The sequence below is a fragment of the Typopeltis vanoorti genome, chromosome 22 (assembly GCF_054136105.1).
Source record: "Typopeltis vanoorti isolate ZY-2024b chromosome 22, IOZ_Tvanoo_1.0, whole genome shotgun sequence".
NCBI lineage: Eukaryota > Metazoa > Arthropoda > Arachnida > Uropygi > Thelyphonidae > Typopeltis > Typopeltis vanoorti.
The window spans coordinates 25394831-25419937 of NC_143570.1; the positions used below are offsets into that span (position 1 = coordinate 25394831).

At 33.9% G+C, this 25107-nt stretch overlaps 1 protein-coding gene across 1 annotated transcript in view; it reads right to left on the reverse strand.

The window, feature by feature from the left end:
• Positions 1-25107, reverse strand: part of Vta1 (vesicle trafficking 1) — a 117349-nt gene that overhangs the window by 79037 nt on the left and 13205 nt on the right. Inside the window, exon 2 of the mRNA XM_090411764.1 lies at positions 20534-20628. Within this exon, the coding sequence (XP_090267890.1) occupies positions 20534-20628 (95 nt within the window). The remainder of the gene's footprint in view (positions 1-20533; positions 20629-25107) is intronic.

A 25107-nucleotide genomic window follows, 5' to 3' on the forward strand; every position in this document is an offset into this window, starting at 1 on the left:
GGGGGGGGGGGGGGGTCCTAGAGTTATAAGGTTTTAGTTTGTTAGTGACTTCCACAGGCCAAGAAATGACTTTCTTAAGGAGTCTGTAGAGAGTTCTAATCTGAGAGCTGGTAGGATTATATTCAATAGGGAGGTAGGTAGTACGGTCTAGTACTAAAGCATTAAGCTTTCCTTTGTAGTCCTTTTGATTGAGCACCACAGTGCTGTTATCCTTATCCACTTTGGTGATTACTATTTTTTTGTTTTTCTTCATTTCTAGTAGAGCTGCATATTCGTCTTTGGGTAAGTTGGTTTTTGGAGGTTTTGCTTTGGTGAGAACACCGGCTACATCCAGTTCAACGTTGTTGGTGATATGGTTAGGAAGGATGGAAATCCCACGTTCTATTTGGATCATGATTTCCTCGGCAGGTATTCTTTTAGGAGCTAGGGCGAAATTGTGGCCACGTGAAAGTGTGGTGAGTGCTTCAGGCTTTAAAACTACAGATGAGAGGTTGACTACAGTGTTGAGTGGTGGCTGTGGTAAAGTAGAATTCTTTATCAGGTTTTCGTATTTTTCCAACTACGTATTTTTTCGAATTCTTTTCTTGCCGAAGTGCATGAGACATCATAAAGAATCATCCAAAGATCATGGGCGAGCATGTCTGAAAGCTCTTCCTCTAGCACCCGTAAGGTTTTGTTTTCGTCGGCAAGGAGAACACGCGTCATGGTAATTTGTTCTCTTAATAGGGCGAAGCTAGTGCGATTATAAATACGGAGAGATTTCTGTGAAGTAAAACAGTGCTTAAATTTAACACAATTAGGGATTACCTTGTTATCCTGGCAGCATTTTAGGAAGGTCAGACGATTTAGTTGTCTCGATATCTTCAACCTCATTTTGCCGTATTGATGGGCCTTTCGTGCGATGGAATCTCCATGGATGATCGTAATTCTAGTAGCAAGGCTTATACATTGGTCATACCTAACTGGTGATTAGCTTACGGAATTAACAATGCATATAAAGGATATTAATTAATTAAAATATTGAAGTTATTCATTAAAGTTGCCTTTAATTAATATCCTTTATATGCGTTGTTAATTCCATAAGCTAATTACCAGTTATGTATGACCAACGTATAAGCCTTGTTACTAGAATTACAACAACAATAATAACACTATTTTCTATATTTTGAAAGTAGCCATATTTCTTGTTTTTCCTTTCAAGTAATGTAAAACTTGAAACTTGGTTTATGCTAGGACAAGGAGCAGGATCTCTTCCAAGTGTTACTTTTGCATTTCCTAGTCGTGGAAAACTGAGGATTTTACAACTCATCCAGAAAAATTTGCTCTGTAAGAACTGCGACTAAGAGATTTGTTTTTATGCATGTCATTTCTAAAACAATTATCCCAATTTCATTCCTGTTTAGAAATTAGGGCTCTTCACCATGCAAAACAAACAAATTCAGTCAGTGAACATGCATTTCAGAGATATGAGATATGTGGTCCATAGTTATATTCTTTGATTAGAAAACCTGGATTCAAAACCTATGTAGTATACTATGAAAACTCATAGTACTACATAGGTTCATCAGGGCTTTTCAACTGAAAATAAATTAGACATTCTCATACTGAGATGATGGTTTCTCCCTAACAGGAATCGCATTTTTCAGCAAACAGGCACAGCACTGGAAAATATCAAACACACAATGTACTTGCCTCATTGTTGCTTCTGCCATAATTTCAATCAAAACAATATCATGCCTTAGTCGACTCAGTCATTTTTATGATTGAGATAAGTAAGCTTGGGTAGCCAACTGGAGAGGATCGCTGCTTTTTACTAAATGGCTGCAGATTATAATCCTCACTGGCATGAATGTTTATGAAAATATTTAGGTTATAAATGAATTTGGTTCTGTAAATAGCATAGTACAAGGCCATCACCCATGTTAAATATAGCATTAACGTATTATAGATTTCCAAATTTTTGTGGTTGTGGACATAAAAAAAAAGAAAAGAAAAAAGTGTTCACACCTAGAAGGCATGTGTCCTTCTGATGGTCCTCGTTATTTTTATTTTATTCCCAATTCCTTTGCACATTCCCATAATATCAAATTGATATCCCATCTAGTGCCACAGCCATATTTGCAGTGAGATTCTGCAATATCCTAAGTACTTCTAATTCACCAACCTCTAATTCTCACATCATTTCCTGTCACAGCTGTTGCATCAGTATCCATGTGGATGACAGACCCTTGCAAAACGGTCACTCAGTAACAACTATTTCATTCCCTTCTGTCACCTTGCCACCATCAGTACTCGTTAAAGTTATTCTTCTTTTTATTTGCAACACAGCAAAAGAACTCTTTGGGATTTCCTTTGGCCTGCTCAGAGCTAATTTCTTCTCATAATCAGATTTTGCTTTCTTTAGTATGCTGGTAACCTTTCTTGCTGGAGCCTTGTACTGCTCATGAGCTTGTTGATCACTTTCTCCTTATATATCATCTGCAACATTTTCTTTTTTTTTGCAGCTCCTGTTTAATGACACTACTCATCCAATCTCCCACCTGATTTATCCTCACGATATTTCAAACCCTGAAAGTGCTTCCTTCAGATACCCCTTGGTTATCTCTAATGTACTGTTAACATCCTTCTCTTGCAGATTAATATGCCACAGCATTGCTTCAACCTGCCTCCTAAATATGTCATAATCACCTACCCTGTAGTTTTACATATATCCCTTCTTAACTCAAAAATCCACGTTTCATAACTTCCCAAGTCAAGGCCAAATAATCACTTCCCATTTGGAGGCAATAATCTGTCCATAACCAAGATTATGGACAGATCTTCTGATCTTATGACTAGATTCAAATTTTCAAATCCTGACTCCCCTCCATCATACACTATTTCAACTAGTTAATTAGAACTATTTAACTATTTATATGTTAACTATTTAAAAAAATTAATAACCATTTCAAGTTATTAATTAGTTGATGTATAAATTCCATTTCCATCCTGCAATGTGATTCTTCCTCATTCCAATCTATGTATCCGTAGTTGACGTTCCCCATAATAATCACTTGACCTGCACTTACCGTATTAACTTGCTGATGCATATCTCTTTTGCATCATACCTGGCAACCCTTGGCTTACAGTAGCAACCAACTGTATTTTTCCTACTAGCCCTCTATATTGCATTAGACTGCCTCAAATGAACTAAAAATCAAACTCAAAGCCATCATAAGCCTGTCTTCTTGATCTCTTATTCCTTTTTTTGGTTGTAATTCATCTGTTATCATCATCAGTATCCCTCCCACAATCCTATCTTCTCTATCCTCCCTGAAAATACTATACCCCTCACATTTTATCCATGTAAGTATATCATCTGCTGTAAGCCAAATATAATTTTTGGCAAGTCTGTGCTAATCAATGCCCCAAACCAAACTCCTCTCTCTTATTCCTGATACTGCTGGTATTAGCATATATAAAGTGTAGCATCTGCATTCTCTAAGGCCTCCAACGATGTTTATACCTAATATTGATTATCACATTTGATCTTGTCATTTGGGAGACTAGATTTTGCATTTTTGGTCATTCCTAATGAATAAAGCTTTCTCTAGATACCTGATTCCAAATCTATTTAAGTATAGCTCATTATCACTTTTATTTATTTATTTATTATTATCTTATTATTATTATTATTATTCCTGATACCTCCAAGGAGTCCGAAGACTCATCGCGGGAGGACATCTTCAACTGTCTCTACACCTTACCTCTACTACGAATCAACGCCATCTACCACCCACCTCCAACACCACCACAACTAGTAATTTTTGTCTGTAAATTGCGTGTGTTATGTCTGTCAATACCTACATGCCTAACTTTTTCTTAATTTTTTTCGATATTTCTAAGCTATGTAGTTCGACTGCAAGATTTTTCAAATTGTCGAAATCTCTAAAAAAATTTTCATATATATTTATTAAAAAAAAACTGTGTATAAGTAGAACCGCACAGTTCAAACCCACTTTCTTCAAGGGTCAACTGTATACATTGATTCATTTGTGATCAAACTGAATGTGAGAATTACAGGAAAATTTTCCTATTCAGTTTTCCAGGTAGTGCCACTTAAGAATCAAAGTCAAATAACTGGGAGGAGACTTCGACATCACCTTTAAGGAATATGGAAAACTGGCTGGGGCTTCTGACCTAAGATCCAATCCTCACCTTCACAAGGTGCACCTTGTTAATAGGCATCCACTGTTTACTGAACAAACCAGGATGGGCTGACAATTTGGGAATTAGCCGACCAAATTGTACTCTCTATTGGCTTAACGCAATGTCAGATGAAGTGAAGACAGGAACTATCAACAAGAGATATTAATGAAAAGTAAGCTTTTGATAGCATTGACTGAGAAGCAATATGAAAATTAAAGTCATATTATGGCATACCATGTAAAATTAGCAACACAGGTAAAAATTTATGAAAAATATAAAATACAAATCATACACAATGGAGAACTTTTATAAAATTTTGATATTAAAACAGGAATTAGACAGGGTTGCATTCTTTCCCCAACAATATTTCTTACTGTTGTAGACTGGGTTATGAGAAATGCCATAAAAAAATGTAAAAGGAATACAGTGGAATTTAATAGAACAGCCATGTGACCTAGATTATTATTATTTATTATTGTATTATAATAATTTATATTATATAATAAAACATCTATAATATAATATTAATTATTGTTATGCAGATGATATATGTTGACTGGCACATACACAACATATAAAGGAAAAAAACAATAAACCCAATCAAGAAGCCTTGACTGTTGGATCAAGAATAAATAAAATGAAAACGTAGTACAATGGTCAAATCTTAGAAACAGTGGATAACTTTAATAATAAATAAGCAGAGAGGAGCAGAGGAAGATACAAAGGGCATAAAGAATTAACATTTTAGGGAAAATATGGAGATCAAAGAAAATAGATATAAAATACAAAATCAGATTACTTAATATAAATGTTAAATCAGTTTTACTCTATCTATTACTCTAGCATCAGAAACATGGACAACAACAAAAAGAATTAGGAAAAAAAACTGCAAAGTTTTGTAAATAAATGTCTAAGAATTCTACAAATAAAATGGTCAGAAAATATATCCAATAATGAATTATGGCAAAAAATTAAACAAAAACCAATAAATAATGTATGATATTAATCAGAGAAATTGAGATGGATAGGGCATGTACTAAAAAAATCTGAAAAAGACAAAGTCAAACAAGTATTAGAATCTGCAAGGATAGTGGAAGAGAGTTAGATTAAAAGAAGAGCTGGTGGACAAGAGGAGCTTAGAAAGATTGGAAAGAACTGCATACAGATGAAAGGAGAGGCCCAAAATAGAATCAGATGGAGATCCGTGGTCAAGGCCCTATGCTCCCAATGGACTGAAGAGGAATAAGTAATGGAAAGGAAACTGAACTTGTAGAAGAACTGAAAAAGTACCATATGAACATAATTGGTATTACTGAGATAAAGAAGATAACAGTTGAGATCTTACTAAATAAGAAGTATAGGATGTTATGTTTGGACAATAACAATCAAGGGAAGGGGAGTAGCAATAGCATTCAACACCAAACATGAAGATAAACTTCTTCATTGGAAGGCATTTTCAAGTAGAGTTATATGGGAAACTTCAAAATGGGGAAATGGATAATGAAACTTATCTGTGTCAATGGTCACAGAGAAGGTTCTCTGTGACCATTGGCATGTGTTTGGGTATACAAACCTCGGAGCTTCAGTGGCAAACTCTGAAAGAAAACATTGACTAATTCAGCTAGGTGATGAAGTTGTCTGCAAGCAAGGCCGTATTCGTGGGTGTGCAAACTGTGTGGTGGCATAGGGCCCCGCAAAGCGCAAAAAATTGAAAAAAGAAAATCCATTAATTTTTTTAATTATTATATAAAAAAATATTATTATATAGAAAAATATATGTATATAATTTTACAACCAACTATTGTTGTTATAGTAAGCGAAATAAGATCATAGCGCTAGAGCAGTAGTATTTGAAACTACTCTAAGATATATAACAATATCGTACAACATAGTGTTAAATAAGGGAAAAGTGCATTTTAAAACAGGTGTTTTTAATAATTTTAAAGAGTTTTTCGATTTTAGTTCATGATTTTATGAACAAGTAAGTATATACAAGTACTGTCGTGGCAATTTTTTTATGTGACATTACTTGAAAAACATCTTAAAAATATATTTTGTAAACTGATTTTAGGTTATCCGACATCAGAATATTTCTTCAATAGCAGTTTTCAATCTATATTAGATTTATTTATTTTCTAATATTATCTATTTTAGATATATTTTATTTATCAGGTAAGTAATTTTGTTTTAATTTATTAACTTATTTTATAATTAAATCTATCGTATTTAATTCTAGAGTATGACTAGTTTGAGAGAGATTATTATGGAAGAAAATACCCAAGTGGACATGAAAAACAAAAGCGAAAACAAGAAAAAGAAGCGGCTGAGGAACATCAAAGAAATTTACTGTTTAAATTTATGAAGTTGAACTCATATATTTGTAAAGATATATCAGTTGATAATGGGAGTTCTGAAATAACTATAAACAGTTCTTTGGCTTCAACATTAATTAATAACGAGAGTTCTGAAATACTCAAAGGAGGCAGAGAACATGACGCGTTTGGTCAAACAATGAGTATTGAAGATCCTAAAACTGAGACACCAGAGGAAGGTGAACTATTTACTATTGATGATCCAGCAACATGGCCCAAAATTTTGAACAATGCAACACTAACACAAATCCAAAGTCTCCTCTGACTGAAAATGATTTTCCAAAAGATGACAACAAGAGGTGTTTTCCACAGCTCACTATGTTAGGACAATTTTAAACGGAGAGAAGCAAAACAGAAGATGGCTTGTATATTCAAACTCTTCCAAGTCTATTTTTTGTTTTTGTTGCAAATTATTTTCTTCTGATGATAATTTTTTTATCTAATAATGGCTTTTCTGACTGGCGACATGTAAGTGAAAGATTAAAGTCGCACGAACGAAATCCAGTGCACATGAAATGCATGTATTCATAGACACAAATGGAATGTAATTTAAAAAATCACAATACAATTGATCAGGCAAATCAAAATGTCATATAATTTGAAGCAGAAAGGTTAAATGTTTTAAGACGAATAGTAGCAGCAATTCTTTATTTATCTGAACATAATTTAGCTTTTAGAGGTAATTTTGATACTTTATGTACATAGCCCATAATGGTAATTTTTTTGGAATCATAGAATTAATTGCAGAAGTTGATCCACTTTTAAAAGATCGTTTAATGCGATGTTCGAAAAAAAAATTTATAGGTAAGAAACAAAATTCGTATCTATCACCCATTGTACAAAATGAAATAATTGTTGATATGGGAACCAAAATTCTACAAAATATTGTAAATATGATATGACAGGCAAAGTATTATTCAATAATTCTCGATTGTACTCCTGATGTTAGTCATCAGGAGCAAATTTCAGTAATTTTTAGATTTTGACATATGTTTGAAGCAGATATTGAAATTCGTGAACACTTCTTGACGTTTTTAACAACTAATGATACTACTGGTAAAGGTATATCTGAAAATATAAAATCACTTTTGAATAAATTAAATCTTAAATTATCAGATTGTAGAGGGCAAGGGTATGATAATGGAGCGGAGCGAATATGAAAGGAGTATATAAGGGAGTCCGTGCTTACATTTTAAATGAAAACGAAAAGCCATTTTATACTGCTTGCGCCTGTCATAATTTAAATTTGATTTTAGGAGATGTTGCAAAATCATCAATTATAGCAATAAATTTTTTTAATGTTATACAAAAAATATATACATTATTTGCTGCCTCAACTTCACGTTGGGACATATTAAAGAAATTTGTGAAACAATTAACTCCAAAACCGTTATGTGATACAAGATGGGAATATAGAATAGAATCAGTTAGAGCTGTACGTTTTCAAATTCCAGAATTTTTAAATGCATTAAAAGAATTATTTAAAACTGCATCAGATAATACTATCAAAGTAGAAGTGGTTTCAATATATGAACAAATAATTTATTTCAGTTTATACTAAGCCTTCTAATTTGGTATGAGCTTTTGTCAAAAGTTAATTTATAAGTAAAGTATTACAAAATGCAAAAATTCCCATAGACATAGCAACTTATTACCATAGCAACTAAGCATATTAAAGAGTTAGTGCAGTACTTTAAAGAGCAGAGAATATCAGGATTTGATAGATGTTTTGAGATTGCTAAAGAACTGTCAAATCTATTAGAAATAGAAATTAAATTTAAAGAAAGTCGAGTACATCGAAAAGAAGTATTTTTTGATTATGAAACACCTGATGAATCACACATAGGTGATAACAAAGATAATTTTAGGATAAATTTCTTTTTTGTAATTTTAGATACTGCTCTACACTGTCAAAAAAAGATTTGAATTGTATGAAATTTACAAAAAATCATTTGGATTTCTTTATGATATGAAATTAATAAGAAAAATGACAGAAAATGAATTAAAATTTTGCTGCAAACAGCTATATCAAAAATTAAATACAGATATTGATGAAGCTGAATTTTACAATGAATTAATTATTTTTAGAAATATTGTTCCAGAAGATGCACCCATTAATATTTTAAAATTCATAGTTGCAAATAATTTGTCTGATATTTATCCAAATATTACTATGACATTTAAAATATTATTGACCAGTCCAGTTACGGTCGCATCAGCAGAAAGGTCATTTTCCAAATTAAAATTAATAAAAACCTATTTGCGATCTTCTATGTCTCAAGAACGTTTGTCGTCCCTGGCAATAATATCTATAGAACATGAAATTGCAAAAAATTTGAATTTTGATAGCGTTATAAATGATTTTATTGATAAGCGCATTAAGTTAAATAAAATTTAATATATTAAGATTTCTTTTAAATCTTACAATTTGTTATACATATATTTCATTCTTTATATATAAAAATTGATATTTTTTTCATATTTTTATATTATTATTTATATTATTAAATAAATCATTGTAAATCAGAAAATTAGAACTAAGAACACCATGGTGGACACAAGATGTTAAAGAAGCAGAAAACTTCACTAGACAAGAAGAATGCATACTTCAAGTTCTTAGCAAATAAGTTTGTAAATGTCCTAAAATAATACACAGGAAAATGTAAGAGAGTTAAACTATAGGTAAAAATAGCTAAACAAAAGTAATATAACAGAGACAGACAAATCTGGAGAGATATGCCAATCGCAACACTTCAAGGACGTTCGAATGAAACAAAGCACAAATCAGGACTGGAAGCACATACAACAGAAACAAAACATCAAGTAAAATGCCAAATCTGGATGACTGTTTTTAGTTGAGAGAGTTCAAAGAAATGATGAAGCATCCTCTACAGTGCAACAAAAAACAAGGGGTGATTTTACATCAAGTCTGGTCTTCATTCATGGCGCACTTGTATCTATCAACAGTATATAGCAACACACAAACTAGCAGCCAACAATAGCAAATGCACACTTCCCATTGTTTAAATGTGTTCAAATATTTTTCTCTAGAGATGGTAACTGTTATTACTTGCTTTCTAGTTTTTTAGTTTATTCATGTTATTTCCTGATGAAATGAAACAAAGTATTTCATGAATCGAGTCAAAATAAAAAAAAAAAAAGAAAAAGGTTTTTATTTGACATATTTGTTTGTGATTTAATACCAATAAAATATTTATAAAATAGAAGATAATTATCAGGAAGGTAGCAAAATTGTCTAGAGGCTATTGAAAAAGCTTGGGAAGAAAGAGAACTGTAAAAGGAATCAAAAATGCTAAAGGTGACAAAAAAACTGAAGATAAGGATATTCTAGATGTCTGGAGTAATTTCTTTGAAAGAGTTAAACCAAACAAGCAGTGACAGAGGTAGTAGAAAATTTTCAAGAAGAATGCAAACAGGAGTGCATGTCAATACATTACATAGAAAATGGTATCAAAAACATGAAATGTGGAATGGCAATTAGAGTAGATGATATCCTACCAGAAATGCTCAAATATGGAGCTATAAAAGTTTTGCAGTGGCTACACTGCATAATTTCCCCGCGTTCAGGGCGGGTAGTAGAATACCCCAACCACACTCCTGCGTATCGTAAGAAGCGATAAATGGAGACCCAGTCCCCGGGGGTATAAGTGGGTACCCTTTGGGGGTTCGGTGAAGGGCTAATCACCCCTCCCTGTAAAAATTATCTGATTACGGAAACTGCAAATCTGGATAAACAAATGCTCCTGGCAACAGACGTGACTTGCGAGACCCCAGAAGATGGTTATCTAGCCTGGTCTGATGTGGATAACGTATATATGACACACCAAGGGGAAAGCCTTTCGGAACCCTTGTTGTTGAAAGAGTCACTTATGAAGCCACAAAAAATTTTAAAGATAGGATCAAGGAATGTTAGAACACTGTACCAGGTAGGAAAAACTAGGAAGGTAACAAATGAAATGGACAATTACAAGTTAGACAATTTAGGCATCAGTGAACTCAGATGGACTGGTTTTAGTAGACTTATAACTAAAGACAACAAGACAATATTATACTCTGGATCAGAGGAGAAGCATGAAAAAGGAGTTGCGCTAATATTGAACCCAAAAGTAACCAAAAGCCTGATGGAATGGGAAACAGTAAACGAGAATTATAACAGCCAGGTTTTATTCCAAATTTATCAAACTTTCTGTTGTGCAGGTTTACGCACCTACTAATGATGGAGATGAAGAAATAAAAGAATGTTTTTATGAAAAACTCCAAAAAGTAAAAAATTCTATTCCAAAACAGGATATGATAATACTCATTGGTGATCTTAATGCAAAAGTGAGTAAAAGGTCATGTGTAGAAGAAAAATCCTTAGGTTTCGAGTCTTGTGGAGACTGAAATGAAAATGGCATGATGTTTGTATCCTTTTGTGAAATGAACAACTTTGTCAGTGGAGGAAGTAAATTCAAGCATAAAGAAATACATAAATTGACTTGGATCACACCGGACGGCAGCACAAGAAACCAAATTGATCATGTTGCTATCAATAGTAAATTCATAAGATCTATGCTTGATGTGAGAGTCAAACGTGGTGCAGATGTTGGTTCTGACCACTTTTTATTAGTGACAAAGGTGAAATTAAAACTTCAAAGTGTATTAAGAAAGAAAAAAGTTCCAGAACTGCATTTGATGTTGAAAAATTAAAAAAAATTGGGGTTTCCCTGAGTAGGTTCGAATCCTGTCGACTGCACCATTTTGTTGTATCGTACTTCTTGCTCAATTATGCTTTATCGTCTTATAACTCTCTCTCATTAGTATTTAATTAGTTGTAGGCTGATATATCATCCGAACATGAAGAAAATTTATATTATACTGCGCCACTCCATGTTCAGAAATTTCAAGAGCAACTTAGATAAATCAACCTTCAACTGGATCATGTTATCATAAGTTGATTTTAGGCTGAGGTTTTTATTCTTACTACATAGGGTTCCCCCTAAGATTCGTATTATTTTAATGAGCAGTGCAATGAAATAATCAGGCAAATACAAGATTCAATTCAAATAAAATTATTTAATGCAGTGTCACATAAATTACATCATAACACAGTATTCCAACAGGGACATTATAATTAAACGAATATAAAGCTCTCATTAAGATTCTAGTATACTACTCAGCTGAGCTTAAACTTTATAATTAAAGATTATATTTAACAGATCTTATTCTTCATATTATAAAGAACTTCTATCATAACCTTAATCTGATCAAGGTTACATCTCAAAACATTTAAATATCAAATCAGTTCAAGATATTCAGAAAGAATACAACTCGTGAACATTCAGACATTCATTTGTAATTTTCTAGGCTCAATTAATCAATTTTAGTTCATGTAATTTCGAGATTCCTAAATTACAACAAATAGGCTTCACAGTATTCTCATTCAGTTAATGAACACTTAATTCAATAACATAGCATTTATCATTTGAAGAGGAAAACGTCTTAGCACATCACATATTAAATCTTGACTCGCTGAATGCTGCAACTAGGAACAATTTACTTTCGGAGGAATTAATTTTCGTTACTTCTTGCTAAGTATGGTAGAGGTAATCTTACCAGGAAATAGTTTCAACACATAATAAGTAGATCGAACAACAATTTTTAAGTTCTTGCTGACTTTTACTATGTAGTAACACACACTTAAAAGAATCTTCCATTTCCGCAACTGATTTATAGACTTGGGAGAATATAATCTTTATGCACTTGGTTTAAGTTATCTACTTATTTCTTCGTTTTCTTATACGTATTAACCTATTTCTTGCACTATTTCACTGCTAGGCGTTAGGAAGTTTTGGTAAAAATCCAACTCAGAAAAAGGTAAGTTAAAATACCAAGCGATTCCCGGTCCTTTAAATCCTTTATAAAACATCAAACTTGCCTTTCCCTTCGTATATAGTAGTTCACGCGCTAGGAGAAATTTGCATGTTTTCTCATAACAACTAATCAAATGTTACCACAAAGAATCTTCTGGATATATTAAAATTACATATATTACAGTTTCTTATATTACTATCAAAGGAATAAAGTAAATAAAATAATTAACACTTTAATATAGAGGCTTTTCATGTCTATAATATATTTTAAAATCACATAAATAAAATTAACTAACAAAACTCAAAAGGAATTACATGAATAACATTTTATAAGCAAGAAACTAACAGAATAAATTTAAATAAGTCCTGCTTATGACATAGTAGATGATGTTAATTATGAATGAAGTATTATTACTTATATCTTCATTCACAATTTAACACTATCATAGTAAATTCGTAAGATCCATGCTTGATGTGAGAGTCAAACGTGGTGCAGATGTTGGTTCTGACCGCTTCTTGTTAGTGACAAAGGTGAAATTAAAACTTCAAAGTGTATTAAGAAAGAAAGAAGTTCAAGAACTGCATTTGATGTTGAAAAATTAAAAATTAAAGAAACAAGAGAAAAATTTGCTTTGGAGATAAAGAGCAGATTCAATATATTAGAAATAGAGGAAAATCAAGATGTAACAGTAGAAAACAACTAAGTAGAAGAATATTGGAAAAACTTCAGGAATACATATAATGAAATTGCTGAAGATATAATTGGTAAACGAAGAAAAAAGAAAAATAAAGAATGGTTAACTGCAGAAACTTGGAAGATCATTGAAGAGAGAAAAAAGATTAAATCATTAATGAACAATACATGTTCAGAACAATTATATAAGGTGCATAGCAATCGCTATAATGAACTAAATAAAAGCGTAAAGAGAGCTGCAAGAGCTGACAAGAGAAAATATATTGATGAATTAGCAAAAGAAGTACAACATGGTGCAGAAAATGGACAAATTAGACAACTTTATCAGATCATAAAACAAATCAATGGTAACAAACAAGCAATCCCTTCCTCCATTAGAGAAAACAAAGGAAAGTTATTGACGACTGACTCCAAAATCAAAGCAAGATGGAGAGACTATTTTGAAGAAACTTTAAATGTAAAGGTAGATACAGGATCTCAACAGCCACAAAATATTACAACCAATGTAACACCCACTTTAAACATTTCCGAAGACGAGATTTCGTTGAGCGAAGTCAAAGATGCCCCGAAGGCACTAAAATCTAACAAAGCATGTGAAAAAGATAACATCAATGCCGAAATGTTAAAAGCTGATCTTAACACAACTACTGCCAAATTACAAAGGTTATACAATGAAATATGGAAGACAGAAAAAATTCAATTCCCGAACAATGGAAAGAAGCAGTAATTATAAAAACCTCTAAAAAAAGAGATCTGACTAAGTGTGAAAATTGGAGAGGAATAAGTTTGCTGTCAATTCCCACAAAAGTGTTTACCAAAATTTTAATTAATAGATTAAAAAAAGAAATCGAAAATTTACTAAGAGAAGAACAGGAAGGTTTTTGAACTGGTTGCGGAACCATTCAACAAATATTCACTCTTAGAAATATAATCAAACAATGTATAGAATTTCAAGGCCCACTTTACCTAAATTTCATCGATTTCAGTAAAGCATTCGACTTAGTAAATAGAGAGAAACTTTGGAAAATATTAGAAGAATACAGAATATCATATAAATTTATCAACATTATTAAGAATATGTATGATGGCAGCAAGTCTTGCGTGGAAGTAAATGGAAAACTTACAGACTTCTTTATCATTGAAACTGGAGTTAGGCAGGGTTGTGTGTTATCTGGTCTATTATTTACAATTTTAATTGATTGGATTATGAAAAACTCAATTAATCATCAAAAGACAGGAACATGTTGGGATTTTACATTAACACTGGAAGACCTTGATTTTGCTGATGACATAGTGCTCATGTCCTCCAAGTTAAATGACTTACAGCTAAAAACTGATGTCTTTGCTCGCTGCACAGAAACTGTGGGTCTACATATAAACAAGAATAAAATCAAGGTCATGCGAATAAATGAAAAATCAAATAAAGAAAGTAAGTTAAAAAAATGAAACAATTGAAGATGCTGATACTTTTACATACCTTGGATCAGTAATAAATAAACAAGGCAGCACTGACGAAGACGTTTTACAAAGAATTGCTAAAGCACAAAATTGTTTCAGGTCATTAAACAAATTATGGAAAGCATCAAATATTACAGTTAAAGTGAAAATTAATGTCTATAAATCTATTGTGCAAGCAATACTGCTATATGGCTCTGAAACTTGGAAACTTACCAAGGCACAAAGTAATAAATTGGACATTTTCCAAAACAAGTGTTTAAGAAGAAGTTTAAAAATCTTCTGGCCAAATACAATTACTAACGAGGAACTTTTAAAGAAAACCTTCTCCAAATCAGTAGATGAAGAGATTCGCCTGAGAAGATGGAAATGAACCGGACATGTTATTTGCATGGGGATAAACAGAATTCCCCAAGTAGCACTGAGTTGGGCTCCAGAAGGAAGACGATCTAGAGGTCGTCCAAAATTAACTTGGAGAAGAGTGATGGAATCCAAAATGAAGGAGACAAGATGGGCGAGTTGGGCAGAAGCAAGAGCAGCTGCAAGGGACAGGGGCAGATGGAAAACCAGCATTGCAGCCTTATGTGCCAGTAGGCATGGAAAAAGAGTTGATGATGATGATGACACTGCATAATTCAGAGAGCCTGGTAAGAAAGCTGAATTCTAGATGATTGGAGTAGAGCTCTCATACTTCCTATCTACAAAAAAAAAAAGGGAATAAAGCTGAATGTGAGAATTACAGAGAAATTTCTCTATTAAGTGTTCCACATAAGATTTATGCAACTATACTTGAAAAGAGGCTGAGGAAAAACTGTGGGAGAGAAACTTGGAAAAGAACAAGCTGGTTTCAGGCAATTGAGGTTGTCAAGATCAGATTTTAAGTTTACAACAAATAATTGAGAAATCATAGAAATATGACAAGTGTCCACAGTAAAGCTTTTCAAAACACTACAATTATATGGGGTAAATGGAACATTATACAGAGAAAGTTATGTCATCAGTTAGAATTGAAGGAAATACAGGAAAATGATTTGTAAAATCAGGGGTAAGACAAGGATGTACATTATCTCCACTTTTATTTATTATCTATATGGATCGCATCATGAAAGAAAGTGGCATATAATCAGATAATAATAATAATCTGATAGTCGAATCAGCGATATCAAACTTAGCTCTTTGCTTTATGCAGATGATGATGATGTACTCCTAAACACATCCAAAGTCTCCAGTATTCTCTAAATTGAACAACTGCTGTAAAAAAGTTGGCATGCAAATCAGCAATAAAAAGAACAAAACTATGAAAATGGGAGGAACACAGAAAACTTCAGTTGTACTCTGAATGGAGAGCCTATACAAGTAAAATATTTTAGCTATTTAGCACAGTTTTTTAAGTGAAGATAGCAAATTAAATTTGGTAATGCTACAACAGAATAAGCAAAGCTTTTATGATTAGGAGCCAGTTGAATAAATGTATATGGAATAATTGAGAAATTAGCCAAAACTAAATTAGCAGTATACAAGACAGTGTTGAAACCAATTTTAAGTTATGGATCTGAGAGTTTGGTTAAATAAAGCACTTGATCAAAGACTACAGACTACAGATATGCAAGTTCTGATAAAAATTTGGGGAGTGAACAGATGGCAGCAATGGCAGACTCGTATTAAAAATGAAGATATTAGAAAGGAACTTGACACTGTTAGCAATTGAGAATGTGTGAGCAGAGCTAACCTAAGATGGTATGGCCACTTAAACAGAATGGACGAAGAAAAGTTAGCAAAGTGTTTGATGTCAAGATGGCAGGAAAGAGACCCAGAGGAAGGCCAAGATATAGATGGATTGATTCAGTCAAAAATACCTTAGAAGAATGAAATGTTAGATATGACAATATTGGAATGCTGACAAGTAAGAGACTCACCTGCAGGAAAATTGTTCATAGAAGATTAATAATAATGTAAACTTAATTGGGTAGTGCTGTCAGAGTAGCCGGAACACTCCTTGATGGTACACATCAGGAAATTGATGATGATGATGAGTTTTCAAAGGCAAAAAAATTCATGCAAGCAAACTTGAGAAGAAACTTAAAAAAACTGTAGAAGAGAAACTTGGAGAAGTTTTGTAGATCTAAAAAAGTATATGAGAAGGTACCAAGAAAAAAGTTTAAAAAAATGCTACAATTATATGTAAAAATAACATTATATGAAGAATATATCATCTTTTAGTTGTAAGTCAGTTGTCAGAACTGAAGAAGGTACATGAAGATGGTTTGATGTAAAATCACTTGTGAGATAAGAGTTTACACTATCTTCACTCTTATTCACCATCTACTGTATGTGGATACACACTATGAAGCAGTATTAGGCCTGACATCAAAATTGGAGATTCAATCTCAACTCTTTACTTAATGCAGATGATGATCTACTCTTAAATAAATCCAGTACAGCAGTTTTCAGGATTCCTTAACTAAAATAAATCACTATGTAATGAATTTGATATGAAAATCAAGAATGAAAAGGCAAAGACTATGAAATTAGTAGGATCATTGAAAACATCAACTACATCAAGACTGAAAAACTTATAGAACAAGTAAAACATTTTTAGGCACAACTTTTAGTGAAAATGGCAAATTAAATATGAAAATGGACAAAAGAATAAGCATAATTGGTATGGCAGGGAGTTAAATAAATAACTTTATATAGAATAAGACAGAAATTAGTAAAAGACTAAACTAACTATATACAAGACAGTGTTCAAATAATTTCAACTTATGGATCTTAGAGCTGGGTTAAAATTAAAATTGATCAAAGATTGGATACCATATATGAGAGTTCTGATAAAATTCATAATTCTCATATTTCTGGTTTCATATCTGTAAGGAGTGAACAACATCAATGGCAGAATTATTAAAAATGAAGATATTAGGAGCGAACTTGACATTGTTAGCATTCAAGAATGTATGAGCAGATCTAATCTCAGGTGGTATGGTTACCTGAACAGAAGTAAATGTTAGCAGAAAGTTTTTGATCCAAACGATAGGGGAAAAAAAGATCCATAGAAAGATCAAGATCTGGGTGAATTGAAACAATTAGAAATGCCTTGTAAGATCGAAATAAGAGCCAAATTTGGATAGAAATTATTGAAAGGAAGTTAGTAATTATGTAAACTTTTCATTTCATACTATTAGAGTATCCTGTACACCCTTTGAGGATCCATATAAAATAATGAAGTGCAACCTGTCAGCCTGGTTGGCCAAGTGGTTAGCGTATCTGCTATCCAGCCAAGATGCTGCAGGTTCAAATCAATGGGCATAGATGTTTGTGACTGTCCTACTAACTCTGTGTAGAAAGGGCATCTACAACCCTACCACCTCTTTTAGCAGAAGGCTTCAATCCCACAACCCTACTAAGTATGGGAGTGACTATACAGCATCTGTGGACATCGAATGTTAATAACTTAAGTGCTACTTCACCTGAATTGACGCATTAATTTTGTGTTATTTGGATTATTACAATATTATTATTTTTCTTGTAAATAATTTGCCTGATCAAGTGTTTTTTAATAAGGATTAACAAAACATTTCTCTATACACCAGCATAGTGTTCTGGTGAGAATTTGTTCAGAACACTATGGCAGTTTCTATTGACTTTGCCAAGTTCATAAAGATGATAATTTTCCTTGGAATACTGAATTTAGTTGACAATCTACATTTTCAGCATGATGCATGCATGCTAGCCAAAGATAAGTTAATGTGTTAATAAGTTGATTCTCACTATGGTAGACACCATTCAATACTGAAATCCCACATGTACAATGTTTAAGGAAAATTTATTATAACATATTATGCAACTCTGGCAGATTATTAATGTGGGCCATTGAACTTCTTTACAGCAGGAGGCCTACTGTATAAATTATTATTACACCCTCCATGGAGTCAACAGACTCATCGTGAGAGGTTCATTCAACTGAAAACATATTTATCATATTGAATCTTAAAGTCCTTAACACTCCTTGGATTAATAACACACTCTAGTAATGCATTCCATTCACTAACAATTCTCCATGTAAAAAATCGACTCCTCACACCCTTCTTCACCATACTTTTACATAACTTTCAGGAATTACCTCCGGTTCTTCCCCTCTCACCTTCTACCTTTTTTTATAATCCCCTCTGGATTAATCTGATACAATCCTCTCACTAACTTAAATGTCTCTATCATATCGCCTCTCTTCCTCCTATCCACCAAACTCTGCAATCCACATCCCTTCACCCTCTCTCCATAGCCAGCATTCCAAACTCCTGATATTGTCTTAGTCACTCGTCTCTGGACCCCTCTCCAATGTCTCCACATTACACTGAAAACCAGGTGACCACATCTGAGCACAATAGTCCAAATGTGGTCTGACCAGTGCCTTATACAGTGGCACAACCACATCCTTACATGTTAGAGTACTTCTTATCATAGCAGCGCTATGATGTGTAACGTTCGCAACCCTAACAATATGCCCTCTAACTACTTCAATCATCACTCCAAAATCTCTAATCTCATCCACTTCCTGCAGTATAGCACCATCAATATAGTACACAGCCTTATATTTCTGCATTACAAAATGCAACACCTTGCACTTATTGATATTAAAACTACAACTCCGCTCTTTTGTTCAAGTAAGAAGTCTATTTAAATCTTCCTGAAAGAATTCAGCATTAGAAGCTAATTATAATTTTCCCAACTTCGCATCGTCAGCAAATAACTGAAGATCCCCCAGTCAGTCCACATGATATATCGTTTACAAACAAGTTAAACAGCAGGGGACCAAGAACAGAACCCTGGGGCACACCACTGGTTACCCTTCTTTTTTGACACACTGCTCCATCATACACAACCTGTTGTTATCATTCGGAGAGCCAATCTATCCATTATGTGATACTACATGATGTACAAGCTGCAGAGGATGGGAATAGACAGTATGTTGGTTAGATATTAAACACTTTTGCAAAGTCTAAGAATATCACTGTATATGATTCTCCCTTATCTAACACACTTGTCACCTTATCATAAAATGCAAGTAAATTACTGAAATAGGACCTACCCTTTACAAATCCATGCTGACCTTCATAAAGAATACCATGTCCATCAACCCAATTCTGTATTCTATTCCTTATCAATCTCTCCAACACCTTATACAAACTGGCCTATAGTTGGAGACTTCTGTCTTTGAACCATGCTTGTGGAGTGGTACTATTTTGTCCTCTTTCCACTCCTTAGGAACCCTACCCATTGCAAGACTTTCATTAAATAATCAGGTCAAGGGCATAACAAACTGTAGTGCACATTCCTTAAGCATATATGGTGATATGTCATCCATTCCTACAGCCTTATTCACATCTAACCCAACCAACATCTGACACCTCTGTTTCTTTCACTTCCAATTCTCCTAATACTTGCCTCTCTTCTATATATTGTACTGGATAATTTATACCAGTATGATATACGCTGATAAAGTGCTCGTTCAATAATTCCACTATATCCTTTGCAACTGTTATAGTCTGTTGTCATGCCACCAATGTTAGTCTGCCATAATTATTGTTCCTCTTGCTTGCCATGTAATGGAAAAATTCCTTTGAGTTAGCCTTGACCTGACCAGCCAATTTCCTCCCATACTGCACCTTTTCTTTCTTTACCATGCTCGTCACCTTCCTAGCCTGCACCTTATACTCTTCATGGAATCTGATCATCACCAACTATTTTGTACCTCCTCCATAACATTTTCTTTTCCAGCATCGCTTGCTTGATTTCGCTGTTCGTCCATTTCACTCCCACTCTATTTACTATTTAATTAAATATAATTAATAAAGTAATTTCAGTATATAAACAAATACTAAATGAGGAAAAAATCTAAACATTGTGATTATTTTTGTATCAAAAGTTTATTTTGATCTAGAACACACATTTACCTTCTCTAACCAGTCCATGGCTGCCATCAGAAAACCCAAGCTCTCCTTTGATTTTCTGTCTATTTTGAGTCCAGTTTGTAAAGCATACAGACATGCTGAAACAGAAAATAGTATTTTTTAGTTCAATATTTTTTATGACTCATGCTATTTCCTATTTAATAGGTGCTTGGTTTCAGTTATATCTATTGCATTCTGTATGGAGAAGGATTCTATTTTATGAATATTAAAGTATACTAGGAAGCTAGCAGATGGATACATTTCAGCTTAAATATTTGTTTAAGAACCAAAACATCAAGCTTGGAATTTGGAACTTAGTACTTTTTTATATCAAAGGCAAGCAAGGAGAATAAAATGGACACTAAGAACAAGACCATTTGAATGTCTGAATAAAGGAAGGAAGAAAGAAATAAGCATGAAGAAATACAAAACATTTTTGCTCTGACTTCAAAAAATGTAAATGACAGACACAAAGCGTAACAGCAGATGACCTTTCATAATCCACCCATAATTATCAGACATACACAGTCATATATGGTTCTACTGTTTGTTGTCACAGCAGTGACAACATTGACAATACCCATACATGGTACTAATGCACTATAGGTTGATTAACCAATCTCTCATGTATGGGCTCAACATTAAAAAATCTGGCAACAACATACTGGTATTTCATAAAAGTTGCAGCATGTTATAAGCAGGAAGATGACATCATTACTACTGCTGCTATGTATAATATCTGGGAGTTGTGTTTCTTATACAGATTAGTTAACAAGGCATAAACATTTTTTTTTTTTTTTTTTGTGTGTGACTTCCACTCAGAAAAGGTCATCACCTGTAGTACTGTGAGTAAGCTGAGGATATTTTATATATTTATTATATTTTATCATATAATCCAGAAACCTTGCTCTAGAACCCAAACATGGAACTTTTTCAAGGCACTTCAGGCGTTCAATAATCGGAATAATAGTATTACACTGAAATTCATCTCTTGCCCAGACATGATTGCAAACATCACCTAAAGACAGTCACAAACATTGTAGTGTGAGGAAAGTAGATATGCTTACCACTTAGATAAACAGGCTGGCAATTAATTACTCAGAATTCTTGTTACTAAAAATAAGAATCATTCATACTCTGTTGCCCACAGTCTTAGAGAGTACTTGCTAAGAATTTAGTTTTTAGCAAGTACTAAGGGTGACTGGTCTTTGGGATGTGGTATATTAGGTCAGACAGGGAATGCAGTTTGCAAAGTCTTGTGAACAGGAGGAAGAGAGGGGATATAATTGAAACATTTAAGTTGGTAAAGAGTTGTTATCAGGTTAATGTACAAGAATTTTTTCAAAGAATGGGAGAAGGGGATAGGACAATGGGACATCTATGGGAGGGTGTGAGCAGGAGCATAAGAAGCAAGTTCTTCGCTTAGAGTGTGATTGGGAAGTGAAATGTGTTATCCAACACTGTGGTGAACAGATACATTGAATGAGTTTAAAGCACAGTTTGATGGGCTTTGTGTGTAACTGTGTGCCTCCCATGTTGAGTCATTGACTGCATGGAGGTCTGGTGTTAATAATAATATCCTTAATCACCACTAATGCTATTCACTGCTTGGCAAATGATAGTACTCTCTATTCATCTGATTTGTTTGCCAAACCATGCAGTGCTCAGACTGCAATATCACCTTCAGTGCCTTAAACACCAATTTCCCTACCACTTGTATTAGGACAGACAGGGAATGCAGTTTAAAAAGTCTTGTGAACAGGAGAAAGAGGGGATATAATGGGGTAAAGAAAAGCTGGTCACTTTCAATGTTACCAAAATGTAGAATTGTATTTTCTCTCACAAATGGACCTCAGTTCACCTGCCCTTATCCTCAGTAATATATAAATCACAGGTGAGCCAGGATCCAGTCTCTCTCTCTCTGTTTAGACTAATATTTACCTCCGGCCTCTCATGGCATAAGATCATCACATGAATAGCTTCTTCAGCAGCTATAAAAAAAAAAGGCATTTCTTCTGATCAAGATGTTATTTTTCACCGACTAAGCTACTTACTATATAAATTCCAAATATGCCCATCTTTAGAATCCTGTTCATGTAAGTTTTGGAGTGTATCATCCTTAAAACCTCCCTAAAAATTCTCAATGTTGTCCAGAGGAGAGCAATTCAATTAACAGATCTTATCCTTACAGACTCACTTCAACCTTTACCTTACAGGTGCAAAGTTTCAGCTATGTCTCTGTGCTACAAATACTTCTTTGGCCCATGCTCAACCAAATGACAACCACTTCATTCCTCAGCTTTCTGATGGGGCTATTAAAACAAGGGCAAGAGCTGCCCAGCATCCATTTTCAGTACAACTGCAAACACACCAAAACCTGTTTCTTTCTTCTTCCATTCTATCAACCTCTCCCCCCCCTCTGGAACAGTCTTTCTCAATAGGTTCTTCGACTTATCAGCAAGCATGTATAACAGCAAGTTTGACTATAGCAGGTAAAGTCCAAGTGAATGTTACATCAACAGTGAAAGACTGCTGGAATTTGCCCCTGATAACAGATTAGTTATTACTAATCTTCTTCCAGTACCCATGACACATGTACTTGGACATCAAACATTGATATACAATGTATGCTCTCTTGGAGACTGAGGAAGAGAATTCATTCTCAAAATCAATGGGACCTGATCACAAGAAGGAGGTAATAGAAACAAAAAGACACATGGACTGAGGAATATAAAAAAACATAAACAGATAAATATTATGCTAAGAAACATGAAGGGTTAGAGTTCCAGATGAGGAGGCACAATTACATAAGGATGTTTTGGTTAATTTGTGAGCTTAACTATAAGTTTAATTCCAAATGAATGTTATCAAGGATAGAAATGGAGAGTACTAACAGAAGAACAGGGATCAAAAATAGATGGAAAGATAATGTGAGGAACTGTATAACAGCAAAGATGAGGAGCATTCAAAAGAGACCTTCCCAGGATAATCTTAAGTTTGAATCACCTCCATTCAGGCATGAAGTTGAAAAAACAGTTTGACAATAAGGCCCCAGGTGCAATGGAATCCAACCAAAGTTAATTAAGATCACAGGGGATGGAGGGATAAGTGTTTTGTATATTGCTTATAAGAATATAGGAGACCAGATCTAGGTCAGAATATGGCCTAGAGACAAGAAGCCAGTATTCATACCACTGCACAAGGAGGGAAATATGAAGAACTGCAAGGCATGACCTAATTAGTTTTAACCATTGGATTAACTGATTGACTTCAGGTAGGCAAGGTTGCCTACTTTTTCATCACCAGTTCGGTATCTACACTGAGGACATAATGAATGAAGCGCTGGTTGGGCTGAAAACAGGAATTAAAATAGGTGACAAGTGGATCAGCAATCTGAGATAAACGGATGACACTGTACTTCTCTATAATGACAGAAAAGAACCACGACAAATCCTTGACAGAGTTAATGAAATTGCAAGAATAGAGCACTTACACTCGATCATAGCAAAGACAAAGATTATGGATCTTGAAGGAAATACAGATCAAGAAGATCCTGAGAAGCAAATGTACCTTAATAGAGAAATATGAGGAAGTCAGCAAATTTGAGAATCTGGTATCTATTATCAACATGAAAAATTGCTATTCAGAGGACAATAGAAGATAGTAATAGTTAGAACAATAGTCAGAGATTTCTCCAAAGTCTGGGAGGGCAGATCACTAAGGAACAAAGCTGAGGACTGAATCTAGATGCAGCTGTTTTTCCACTAGCTAATGAATATGAAATTTGGAACCTAGGAAAAGAACAACAGATTTTGAGATGCAGTGTTAGAGGAGACTGTTGAGGATCTTGTACAGTGAAAGGCCAACAAATGGAATACTTTAGACACACAAAAAGAATGGAAGAAAAGCTTTTCGAAATCTCAAAACAATCTCATTCGAGATCTACCACTTCCTCTTTTCCAGAAACAAATTTCTGGAAAAGAGGAAGTGGTAGATCTCGAATGAGATAGTGTGTCTGGAGTAACTGGTCTTTGGAGAGTTGAAGCCTCGGGAAAAGCCTACAACAGGACCAACTGATGGAAATTTGTGTGGAACATTACTGAGGTACAGAGTGACCATATGGCAGATGCTGTTGTTGTAGAGTCCACTGAAGAGCTTCTAGATATGACCGTGGGCCTGTAGAACTGCTTTGGCAATCTCTTGGACAAAAATTCAGCATACATCTAATAATGCAAGTCAAAACCTCCAGCCCCTCACTAAATTTATACTACAGCCTGTAACAATTGCAAAAACATCAAAAAATCCAAAGCAGACTTTATAAAGGACAAATGTACTAATCTTATCACCTGCTCAAATGGCAGTTGGGTCTTCTGCTATTCAAGGTTGTGGGATGCAACCTTTGTCATTCCATGTTTCCACACTTCTCTTGCATCCCGATGGCACAAAAGCAACATCCCCTACAGATAAAGCAGATCTCTTTGGCATCAGTTTTTTTCTCTTCAATTCTTGTATAGATGACCTAGGCAAATCTCTTTACACTATTCCATGAACTATTTAAAGTATGCCATCTCTGACCT